At 58.7% G+C, this 10,872-nt stretch overlaps 2 protein-coding genes across 7 annotated transcripts; one reads left to right on the top strand and one right to left on the bottom strand.

Annotated features, from left to right (window-relative positions):
* Positions 1 to 294: 294 nt before the first annotated feature.
* HSPB9 (heat shock protein family B (small) member 9) lies at positions 295 to 790 on the bottom strand. The gene is given in 2 exon segments (XM_060081509.1): positions 295 to 601; positions 603 to 790. Coding segments are annotated over 2 exon segments (480 nt in total). The 3' UTR covers positions 295 to 309.
* Positions 791 to 2,079: 1,289 nt separating this feature from the next.
* On the top strand, positions 2,080 to 10,553 carry KAT2A (lysine acetyltransferase 2A). Of its 6 annotated transcripts, none has more exons than XM_060081898.1 (18): positions 2,080 to 2,483; positions 2,623 to 2,746; positions 3,084 to 3,229; positions 3,326 to 3,415; positions 3,723 to 3,904; positions 3,995 to 4,186; positions 5,029 to 5,135; positions 5,331 to 5,441; positions 5,534 to 5,670; positions 5,764 to 5,972; positions 6,189 to 6,315; positions 8,183 to 8,293; positions 8,574 to 8,717; positions 8,968 to 9,082; positions 9,174 to 9,210; positions 9,293 to 9,356; positions 9,491 to 9,575; positions 9,674 to 10,553. In XM_060081898.1, exons 1-18 carry the CDS (start codon positions 2,145 to 2,147, stop codon positions 9,865 to 9,867), a joined length of 2,514 nt encoding a protein of 837 aa, XP_059937881.1. In that variant the 5' UTR covers positions 2,080 to 2,144; the 3' UTR covers positions 9,868 to 10,553. The 6 variants fall into 6 exon arrangements, with proteins under 6 accessions (XP_059937881.1, XP_059937880.1, XP_059937879.1 ...); XM_060081897.1 differs by having other exon boundaries at positions 5,531 to 5,670; XM_060081896.1 differs by having other exon boundaries at positions 5,522 to 5,670.
* The last annotated feature ends 319 nt before the right edge of the window (positions 10,554 to 10,872 follow it).

Below are 10,872 nucleotides of genomic sequence, written 5' to 3'. Positions count from 1 at the left end.
GGGGGCCCTCTGCTGGTTCTGGAGTCAAGCGATGCTGGGGCCCTTTTGGCCCTCTGCTGCTCCCTGCTGGGGCTGCTGGTCCAAGCAGTGAGCTGAGGTGAGTAAAGCAGCACTGCCCACTCTCCCCCCAGCTTCCCGGGGGCCAGATTTATCGTGGACCTCCACCTTGCGGTGCCTTTCCTGCCCCTCTGGGCCCTCCACCTGGCCTCCCTCTACCTTTGTTCTACCTCCCCCTCTGACCCCAGCCCCGAGAAACGACCACAGACTCTGAAGCTGTTGTGTTGCTCACTACGGTGGTGGTTTACTGGGTCAGGCTAGTTTGGAACCCTTCTTAGAGGCACGGCTCCTGAGTCTCGAGGCAGGTCCTGTTTGGGCTTCAGAGGAAGGCAGCACCCGGCACCGGCCACGGATGCACAGCTGGCCAGACGGGGTCAGGCAGCAGGTCATGGCGGCGGGATCCAGGTCCGGTGGTAATGACATTTGCTGGTGCACCTTCTGCGCCACGCGGAAGCTGCTCCCATCAGGGTCACAGCCCTCCAGTTGCCGCTGGCCAGTCACCATCAGGCATCCGCTGTCCACTTGAACCACCAGCTCCTCGGGTGAAACCGTGGGCATGCATCTTCATCTGGAAGCCATCCTCTGCATGGACGTTGCCCTGTACAGCTGCCACATCTTCCGCGAGATGCTGCACCGGCAGGGTGATCACCTGGTTCTGTTCAGTAAAGGCCACGCTGGGACATCGGGACGCCGACTGGCTCCCGTTGGGGAGACTGCTACCGACCCGCTGCATCCGACTGAGCAACTGCTGTTGAAGGGCGCGAGGCTCCGAATGCAGCGCTCGGCGCTGGGCCGGGGGGCGGACGCCGGGAGCGGGGGCCCTCGTGGCCCCGCGTGGCTCCGCTCCTGCTCGTGCGACGCCGCCCTGCTCAGGGGGCTCCCTTGGCTTCCGGCGAGGTTGGCTTCCACAGAGTATGGGGTCAACTGTGTACGTCCTACCTCCATGGGTCAGGTTGGCAGCCGCTCTGGCACCCCCTGCTGCTGCTTTTATCTCGGATCCGGCCGCGTTCTCGGGCCCTTCCCCACCTTAGTCAGAGGGCCCGGCCGCCGGGGCTGAGACCCAACCGGATAGGCCAAAAGAGGCTGGTGGCGCTCGAGCCCAACAATGGAGCTGTCACCAGCACGGAGCGGAGATGAGCTTGAGCTGCCGGGCTCTTGCCCTTCTGAGAATCAGGCCTGGGGGGAAGGAGGACTGTCCCCTGAACAGAGCCATCAGTGTGACCGCGGGGTCATCCATTCTTGGAACGTCCTGCAATTCTCTGACCACGCACAATCCTGCGACACATGGGGATTGGGAGGTGGAGGCGCCTTCCTGGTTTCCTTCATTCCATCCCGGGCCTGCTGTGGCAGGCTCAGAGCTGGGCTCTGGGACCACAAAGATGAAGACTTGGGCCCTGCATGGGAGGTGCCCACCGTGTGGGCGGGAGAGCCGTTCCGCCCTCCTCTGCCTCTACCCCATCTCCACCTTGGGAGCCTTTTACCTGACCACGGCCATTACTGTGGCGCTCAGCGCTTGTAAAATAAACCCTTTTTGTTGAAGTATAACGTACGCAGAGAAAAGTGCGCAAAGAGAACACACCCGTGTACCGCTTAACAGGTCAAGAAATAGAACTGTTGCTATTTAATCGCCACACTGGGTGCAACTCTGTGTCCCGAGGCGTGTGGGATAGGGCCAGGGTGGGGGCAGGAGGGAGCTGCGCAAGAAGCCAACTCGACTCCAGGCCCCAGGCCTGCATTTTCACCCTTGGGCTTGGGAGGTGATTCCCCAAACAGAAGCCTGTGTTCTGGGGTAGGTCTCCTTGTCCCAAGAGGGCAGCAATCTTTACTATCTTGGAAGCCTTCAGTAGAGATTACAAGTGAGGAGGAGTCAATCTGGGGTGCTCGCTCGGGCCTCACTTGTCTGTCCGACATCAAGAGACAGGACCGAAAAGCCTGGAAGCTGGAGGCAAAGGGGGCGACCGTGAAAGACTACAATTCCCATCATGCTCCGGGGCAGGGACGCCTGCGCACTGAACGCCGGTTGCCCATGCGGCCCTAGGGCTGGGAGCGCCGCGCCGCGCTGCGCCGCGCTCCGCTGCGGGGAGGCCATGACGGAACCTTCCCAGGCCTCGACCCCGGCCCCGGCCGCGCAGCCCCGTCCCCTTCAGTCCCCAGCCCCCGCCCCAACTCCGACTCCTACCCTCAGCCCGGCTTCGGCCCCGACTCCGGCTCCCACTCCGGCGTCAGCCCCAGCCCCAGCTACAGCCCCAGCCGGGAGCACCGGGACTGGGGGGCCCGGGGTAGGAAGTGGGGGTACCGGGAGCGGGGGTGATCCGGCTCGACCTGGCCTGAGCCAGCAGCAGCGCGCCAGCCAGAGGAAGGCGCAAGTCCGGGGGCTGCCGCGCGCCAAGAAGCTTGAGAAGCTAGGGGTCTTCTCGGCTTGCAAGGTGGGGGCGGGGCCTGGGGTGAGAGGGGGCGGGGTTTGGGGCATCCTAGGGCTTGGGTGGGAATGGGGGCAAAGCTCTGGCTGGGGAACGGCTTCTCACCCCGGTTTACAGGGTTATTGACTGATTCTTCTGCGTCCAGGCTAATGAAACTTGCAAGTGTAATGGCTGGAAAAACCCCAAGCCCCCCACTGCACCCCGCATGGACCTGCAGCAGCCAGCTGCCAACCTGAGCGAGCTGTGCCGCAGCTGTGAGCACCCCTTGGGTAAGGCAGGTAGTGCCCTTGGAGCTGGGGGTGGGGGGTGGAGGTGCTGGGTCCTACTTGGACAGGATGACTTAAGGGCCACATAGTTTCATCTCTGAAAGACCGAAGATGCCTCCTAAAGAGGAATTGGTCAGGGAGTGTGTATGCCCCAAGGGAGGAGAAAGGAAATCTGCCAGCCAGAAGAGACCAGAGGCCACCCAGATAGGAGCAGTCAGTCTCGTTGCCGGTCACGCTGATTGGAGGGACTGAGGGTGTGTCTTGGCTGGCGATGAAAAGGAGCAGGAAGCCCTGTTGATTTTTTCTGTTCCTTTTTCCCAACTGCCATTTATCCTTACAGCCGACCACGTGTCCCACCTGGAGAATGTGTCGGAGGATGAGATTAACCGGCTCTTGGGGATGGTGGTGGACGTGGAGAATCTGTTCATGTCTGTTCACAAGGAGGAGGATACGGACACCAAGCAGGTCTATTTCTACCTCTTCAAGGTGAGCTTTTTCCAAGTGAGTGTGCGTGGGCGAAGGAGGGAGGCTGGGAGGTCTGCAGCTCTGTATTCCAATGACCTCTCCTCCTCCCTCTTCCAGCTCCTGCGGAAATGCATCCTGCAGATGACTCGGCCCGTGGTGGAGGGGTCCCTGGGCAGCCCCCCATTTGAGAAGCCTAATATTGAGCAGGTGGGATGAGGCAGGTGGTAAGAGGATTGGGGGCATCTTGGAGGAGTGGGGAGGCTGTGTTATCTATTCCCCCCCCACCCCACAAGCTGAGAACAGGGGAGAGGTTCGGAGAAAGGGGGATACTTTGGGCTAACCTCAGGGTGGGCATGGGGGTGGGAGGGGGTATAATTTCTCCTCACAGACAGCTCCAGAGCAGAAACCCCAGAGAGCCCCCTGCCTTCAGGAAGCACCTACTTTTGGATAAGAAGGCCCTGCTGGCTGCTCACACCTCCTCCCGTTTTGTCCCCTACCTACCTCCCCTTCTCAGGGTGTGCTGAACTTTGTGCAGTACAAGTTTAGTCATCTGGCCCCCCGGGAGCGGCAGACCATGTTCGAGCTCTCGAAGATGTTCCTGCTCTGCCTTAACTACTGGAAGCTTGAGACGCCTGCCCAATTTCGGCAGAGGTCTCAGGCCGAGGACGTGGCTACCTACAAGGTCAATTATACCAGGTAGGTCCAGCCAGGGACAGCATGGGGGAGGCTTGTAGGCCCAGCCTGGGCTTTCACTTACCACCTCCCTGCTCCTCACCCACTCTGCAGATGGCTCTGTTACTGCCACGTGCCCCAGAGCTGTGATAGCCTCCCCCGGTACGAGACCACTCACGTCTTTGGGCGGAGCCTTCTCCGCTCCATCTTCACCGTTACCCGGCGACAGCTGCTGGAGAAGTTCCGGGTGGAGAAGGACAAGCTGGTGCCCGAGAAGAGGACCCTCATCCTCACCCACTTCCCCAAGTGAGACTTATTCTGGCCCGTCAGGATCTTGCACCACGTTCACATCCTCCCTGTGGTCCCCTTTTTTCCAGGAGGGCTTCCTGGATTGGTCCTTCCTCTCACTCCATGAACCTTCTGGGATCTGGGCCTCTACCTGGGAGGCTTGCCCAAGGCCCAGATACAATCTGCTAGCCCTTTGCCTTTTCCTGTACTAGTCTGGGGATGACAGGTACATGGCCCGAGTGCTAACACTGCCCACGCCCCTGGTAGACATGACTAACTGTTTCCCGTGGGGTGTGGACGCAGCTCAGAATCCTTCTCACCACAGCACTCCTCAAGAGCTTACACTTGAGGTGAAACTGCTTTCCACCCCGTTCAAGCCCTTTCTGTAAGATTTTTCTCTGTTCTGCCACACCATCTTTTCATTTTGAACCTGGCTTACAGCCACCCAGTTCAGGAAGCCTTTCCCAACTAATGCAGGCCCTCATGTGCTCCTCTTGCCACCAGGTGGCAGTAAGAGGTGGCAGGAGAGGGTGGAATCACATTTTGATACTGAGGCCCAGGGTGACTGGGTGCCCCGCCTGGCACACAGCCCAGGTTGGCTTCGGTTCAGACCCTGTCTCCCTGTGCTGTTCACCGTGGCATACTGGGCTTCTAGTCTCTGTTCTGGATCACCCTGTCCTCCTACCTTCAACGAGGGGCTCCCAGAAGACAGGGAGCTGTGCCTCTTCCTTGTCTGAAGGCAGAGGCTGTCTCTGTCTCCCAGTTCCCTGAGGGCAGCCTCCAGGCCTTCCCGTGTCTGGCCCAGGCTGCTCCCTCAGTTGGAGGACAGAGCTGTGGGACAGATTCTACCCTCCCCCCAGATTCCTGTCTATGCTGGAGGAGGAGATCTACGGGGCAAACTCTCCAATCTGGGAGTCGGGCTTCACCATGCCGCCCTCAGAGGGAACCCAGCTGGTGCCCCGGCCAGGTATGTGTCACACACAGTAGGCTTTCTGCTTGGCCCTCCTGGCTGAGCTCAGCCCCGCAGTGGAGGATGGGCTGCGATTGGCAGCAGTGGGGAAGTACTGGAGGGCTCAGCTGGGGGTGGGAAAGCTCGGGTCCCTTAGAGGGACACACCAGCACCTTCAACCTCCATCCCGCGATTTTTTCGTCTCTATCTCAGCTACAGTCAGCGCTGCGGTGGTTCCCAGCGCCCCCATCTTCAGTCCCACCATGGCTGGGGGCAGCAACAGCTCCTTGAGCCTGGATTCCGGAGGGGCTGAGCCCATGCCAGGTGGGTGCTTGACCCCTGACCTCTACCCCTCATTCACCCCTCCCCCAGCCTCTCTTGCCATCCCTGGGAGACTTTGCCAGCTTCCTCAGCAGGCGAGAAGAGGAAGCTCCCAGAGAACCTGACCCTGGAGGATGCCAAACGGCTCCGTGTGATGGGCGACATCCCCATGGAGCTCGTCAATGAGGTCATGCTCACCATCACGGATCCCGCGGCCATGCTCGGGCCTGAGGTGGGCAGCCCAGCTTATGGACCAGTTGTGCTGGGGGTGGGGTGGTGGCTCACCACCTGAGACCCCAGCTCAGCACCCCTCCTCTGGTGCCAGACGAGCTTGCTGTCGGCCAACGCCGCCCGGGATGAGACTGCCCGCCTGGAGGAGCGCCGTGGCATCATCGAGTTCCACGTCATTGGCAACTCGCTCACACCCAAGGCCAACCGGCGGGTGTTGCTGTGGCTCGTAGGGCTGCAGAATGTCTTCTCCCACCAGCTGCCACGCATGCCCAAGGAGTACATCGCCCGCCTTGTCTTTGACCCGTATGTCCCCAGGAGGGCCCAGCCCGAGGCCACCACACCCAGGCGCCTCCTCCTTGGCCTCCCCACTGCTCCCCAGGCCTCTTCCTCCAACCCTGGGCGATTCTTGCTCCTTAGTTCCCAGCACTGTGTACAGCTCAGGCCTCCGGGGTTGTTGTGGGCTCTTGGGGAGCATTTGGGGGACAGGTAGGGCCTATGACCTGACCCCTCTCCCCTCAGGAAGCACAAGACTCTGGCTTTGATCAAGGACGGGCGGGTCATTGGTGGGATATGCTTCCGCATGTTTCCCACCCAGGGCTTCACAGAGATTGTTTTCTGCGCCGTCACCTCAAACGAGCAGGTCAAGGTGAGTCCATGCCCCTGGTCCCAGCTCCATCCCACCCCCTGCTTCTGCTCTGGACGAGGTCAGAGCAGCACAATAGTGACACAGCTGTCCCCAACCCTTCTTTTAGTGGCCAGACAGTTCTTCACACCCCCACAAGGTGGCAGTTGTACTTTGATAACTGGATTAAGGAAACACCTGTTGACATATGGCACGCCAGAATCAGTAACACTTTTATTTTGTTTTCTTCTAGTTTTATTGAGATATAACTGTCATGTAGGACTGTGTAAGTTTAAGGTGTACAGCCTGATGATTTGACTTACTTATGTCGTGAAATGATGACCACAGTAAGTTTAGTGAACCTCCGTTATCTCATATAGTTACAAAATTAAAGGAATAGGGAAAAAAATGCTTTTTCTTTGTGATGAGAACTTTCCAGATGTACAGTAACACTTTTAAATGGGCCTGTATTTCTTTCGTCACAAGAATGTTCACATATGCTGGGGAGTTAACTTTTATAACAGCACCCTGTGCTGGGTGATAGTCCTGGTTTCTGTCCTTTAATTGTTACAGTAAACCCACTAGTAAGTTCCCTGGTTGTCCTGTTTTGTTTTGTTTTTTTAATAAATTTATTTTATTTCATTTTTGGCTGTGTTGGGTCTTCGTTGCTGCGCGCGGGCTTTTTCTGGTTGCGGCGAGCGGCGGCTACTCTGCATTGTGGTGCGCGGGCTTCTCATTGCGGTGGCTTCTCTTGTTGCGGAGCACGGGCTCTAGGCGCACGGGCTTCAGTAGTTGTGGCACACGGGCTCAGTAGTTGTGGCGCACGGGCTTAGTTGCTCCATGGCATGTGGGATCTTCCCAGACCGGGGCTCGAACCCGTGTTGCCTGCATTGGCAGGTGGATTCTTAACCACTGCACCATCAGGGAAGCCCTATTTTTTATTATTTATTTATTTTTTTAATACTCTTTTAAAAAAATATTTATTTATTTATTGTTTAGTTGGCTGTGTCGGGTCTTAGTTGAAGCATGCAGGATCTTTGTTGTGGCATGCGAACTCTTAGTTGCAACATGTGGGATCTAGTTCCCTGACCAGGGATCAAACCCGGGCCCACTGCATTGGGAGCGTGGAGTCTTAGCCACTGGACCACCGGGCAAGTCCCGTGTCCTGTTTTGTTTTTATTTATTTACTTTTTAAAATGTTGCAGCCACTTTATTTATTTATTTTTGGCCACGCTGTGCAGCTTGCAGGGTTTTAGTTCCCCCATCAGGATCAAACCCGCACCCTCTGCAGTGAAAGTTTGGAGTCCTAACCACTGGACTGCCAGAGAATTCCATGGTTGTCCTGTTTTACGTAACCCGGATCTGCACGGTGCCTCTTTGGTCCTGACGTGTGTGGAAGACAGTCTCTTTGGGGTTCAGATATGATGATGAGTCGGGCCCTTGTGATTCCCCCTCCCCTTGCCTCCAATTCTGAGGCCCAGGGACCGGGAACTAGCCGCCTGAGGAGCACAGCTTCCTGGCTGGGTTTAGATGGAGAACCTCCCTGCCATAGCTGGCCACCTGACTTGGACACATTTCCTAACATAGCTGAGTTTCAGGTGTTTTTCTGTAAAATGGAGGTAACGATAGCTGTTTCATGGGTTAACTTGAGGATTACTCTGTAAAGAACCAAGCACCACACGTGTTCCAGAGTAAGCGCTTAGACGTCCAGCATCCTTCACTTTTCTCCCCCATAAACTCCCCTTCCTCTGCCAGTCGCCTTTCCTCCTCCCTGACTTGGATCCCCTGGCTATTCCCACCTCCTTTCCAGTCCGCTCCCTCCTGTCCCTGCCCTCCCCTCCCTGCCCTCCTGAGACCTCTCTAGCCGCAGGCCTGCCCCCTTCCCCTGCAGGGCTATGGGACTCACCTGATGAACCACCTGAAGGAGTATCACATCAAACACAACATTCTCTACTTCCTCACCTACGCCGACGAGTACGCCATTGGCTACTTCAAAAAGCAGGTGACCCTCACCTCACCCCGTTTGCCCACTGCCTGGGGACAGGAGTCATCCTGTCTCATCCCCGATGTGGATGGACTAGGCGTCCTTCGTCTCCCCCGTTCCATCCCACACCTGCGGGGAAGTCCTTCACGCCTGTGTTCCTCCTGCTGCTGCTCCAGGGAAGGATGGGGTTCTCTAGGGCAGTTGGGCAGGCTGGGAGAGCTGGGAGGTTCTGGGGGTGAGTCAGATTCAGGTTGGAAAAGGCCTGCTGATGGATCGGTCGTAACGCTCCACGCCCCAGGGCTTCTCCAAGGACATCAAGGTGCCCAAGAGCCGCTACTTGGGCTACATTAAGGACTACGAAGGTGCGACACTGATGGAGTGTGAGCTGAACCCCCGAATCCCCTACACGGAGCTGTCCCACATCATCAAGAAGCAGAAGGAGGTGTGCGTGCACGTGCGTGCGTGCACTCGCGCATGCACGTCTCCACGGGGCTTTTCAGGAACGTGCGCTCGAGGGTGAACGCGTGTGGATGTGTACCACGTGTGCGTGCATGTGCGCATGTGAAGTGGGATGGGCCAGGGTCTTGGGTCTTGCTCTGCGTCTTAGGGGAAATTAGGGGGGGGGCCTGACTGTGGCCTGGGAGGGTGGTTGCTGGAGCTGGGTTGGCCCCTCAGACCCGTCCTTCCCTCAGATCATCAAGAAGCTGATTGAGCGCAAACAGGCCCAGATCCGAAAGGTCTACCCCGGGCTCAGTTGCTTCAAGGAGGGTGTGAGGCAGATCCCTGTGGAGAGCGTCCCCGGCATTCGTGAGCAGGGGTCTCGGCTGGGGAGGGGGTGTACTGCTTGGGGTGCGGACAGGCATTCTTAGGGGTGTTCTCCCCACTCCCCACTTCGCAGGAGAGACGGGCTGGAAGCCGCTGGGGAAGGAGAAGGGGTGAGTGTTGTGTGCAGGGAAGGGAGGGAGGAGGGGGAGGCGGAGGGCCCGGGAGCCTCAGACTCGGCCTCTCCTGCCCCAGGAAGGAGCTGAAGGACCCGGACCAGCTCTACACGACCCTCAAAAACCTGCTGGCCCAGATCAAGGTGGGGAGACCAGGCTCCCTTCTGGGGGTCCCTGTGCCAATGGCTGTGGCTTTCCGACCCAGGGTTGGGGGGTGGCTGTCTCGAGCTGGGCGGGGGCACAGTGGGCCTGGCCTCAGCCCGGCTCTCCTCTGCAGTCCCACCCCAGTGCCTGGCCCTTCATGGAGCCCGTGAAGAAGTCGGAGGCCCCAGACTACTACGAGGTCATCCGCTTCCCCATCGGTGAGGACCCTCCGTTCCAACTCCTTCCTCCCACACCTGCTCCGGCGCCCTGGGCCGTGCAGCCCCTGAAAACCGTACCCTTCTCTCCTGCTGCCCAGACCTGAAGACCATGACAGAGAGGCTGCGCAGCCGCTACTATGTGACCCGGAAGCTCTTTGTAGCTGACCTGCAGCGGGTCATCGCTAACTGCCGCGAGTACAACCCCCCGGACAGCGAGTACTGCCGCTGCGCCAGCGCCCTGGAGAAGTTCTTCTACTTCAAGCTCAAGGAGGGCGGGCTCATTGACAAGTAGTCTGGCTGCGGACCTCGGTCTCAACCTGGAATGTCTCCACCTCGGGCTCTGATCTAATCCCTGGGCTGCCCTTGTGCCCAGGTCTGCCTCAGTTTGAGACACTCCAGCCAGGGGCCCTCCAGGCCCTGATCCTGCAGCCCTTTCAGGGCCCTGGGACACCCCCAAGCCTGCAGCTCTGTCCCACCCTTCATTGTGTCTGACCTCGGGACGGGGTCTCTCAGGTCGGGTTGAGCCCCTCGAAGAGTGGCTGGTGGCCAGAGGATGAACCCTGTCCAGCCCTGGTGGCCCCCAGTCCTGATCCCCCCTTCTCCCCACCCCCACCCCCGCCACACACACACACACACACACACACCACACGCACACACACCATGCACACACACACACCACACACAGACTCCACACACACACACACACACACACACACTCACCCAAGCTATGGAGTTTTGGAGTCCTGGCCCTGGCCCAGGTCACTGTTCCAGGTCACTGTTTCCTCAAGGGTGGGATCACCAACTTTTTAGCTTGAGTGAGGGGGCTTCAGGGGTTGGAAGTTCAACCTGGACTGGAGGGGCCATGCCTCACCCTGCACTGTTCTGTTTGTCCCCCAGGGGTGGGGGGCATGGGGACCATTCATTTCCCGGCATTAATCCCTTGGAGGGAACAATAAAGTTTGGGGGATTTTTTTCTCAGTGTGATTGTTTCTTCAGTAGAATCCCCGGCCTTAGCAGGCTGACCCTGTTCCGCCAGTACTGCCTGCAGGCTGGGGCTGCCCTCAGCAAGCCTCGTGCCTGTCCCGTGCCCCTGGGGCGATGGGGCCTGCTGGGCTGCAGCCCCCCGCTTCTCCCTGCTGGCTGCTCCCGGTCCAGGTGAAGACTCCACTCCTGGGGGAGGGGCTAGCAGGACCCAGGAGGAAAGAGAGGGTGCCTTGCTGTCAGCAGCGCTTCTCCCCTCCCTCCACCCCTCACCCTCTCACTCACCCCTCACCCACCAGGCCCCCTGAAGCGCACA

The sequence above is a fragment of the Mesoplodon densirostris genome, chromosome 18, assembly GCF_025265405.1.
Source record: "Mesoplodon densirostris isolate mMesDen1 chromosome 18, mMesDen1 primary haplotype, whole genome shotgun sequence".
In the NCBI taxonomy this organism is placed as follows: domain Eukaryota; kingdom Metazoa; phylum Chordata; class Mammalia; order Artiodactyla; family Ziphiidae; genus Mesoplodon; species Mesoplodon densirostris.
The sequence above is the reverse complement of the archived record's forward strand: the minus strand, read 5'-3'. Positions and strand labels throughout refer to the sequence as shown.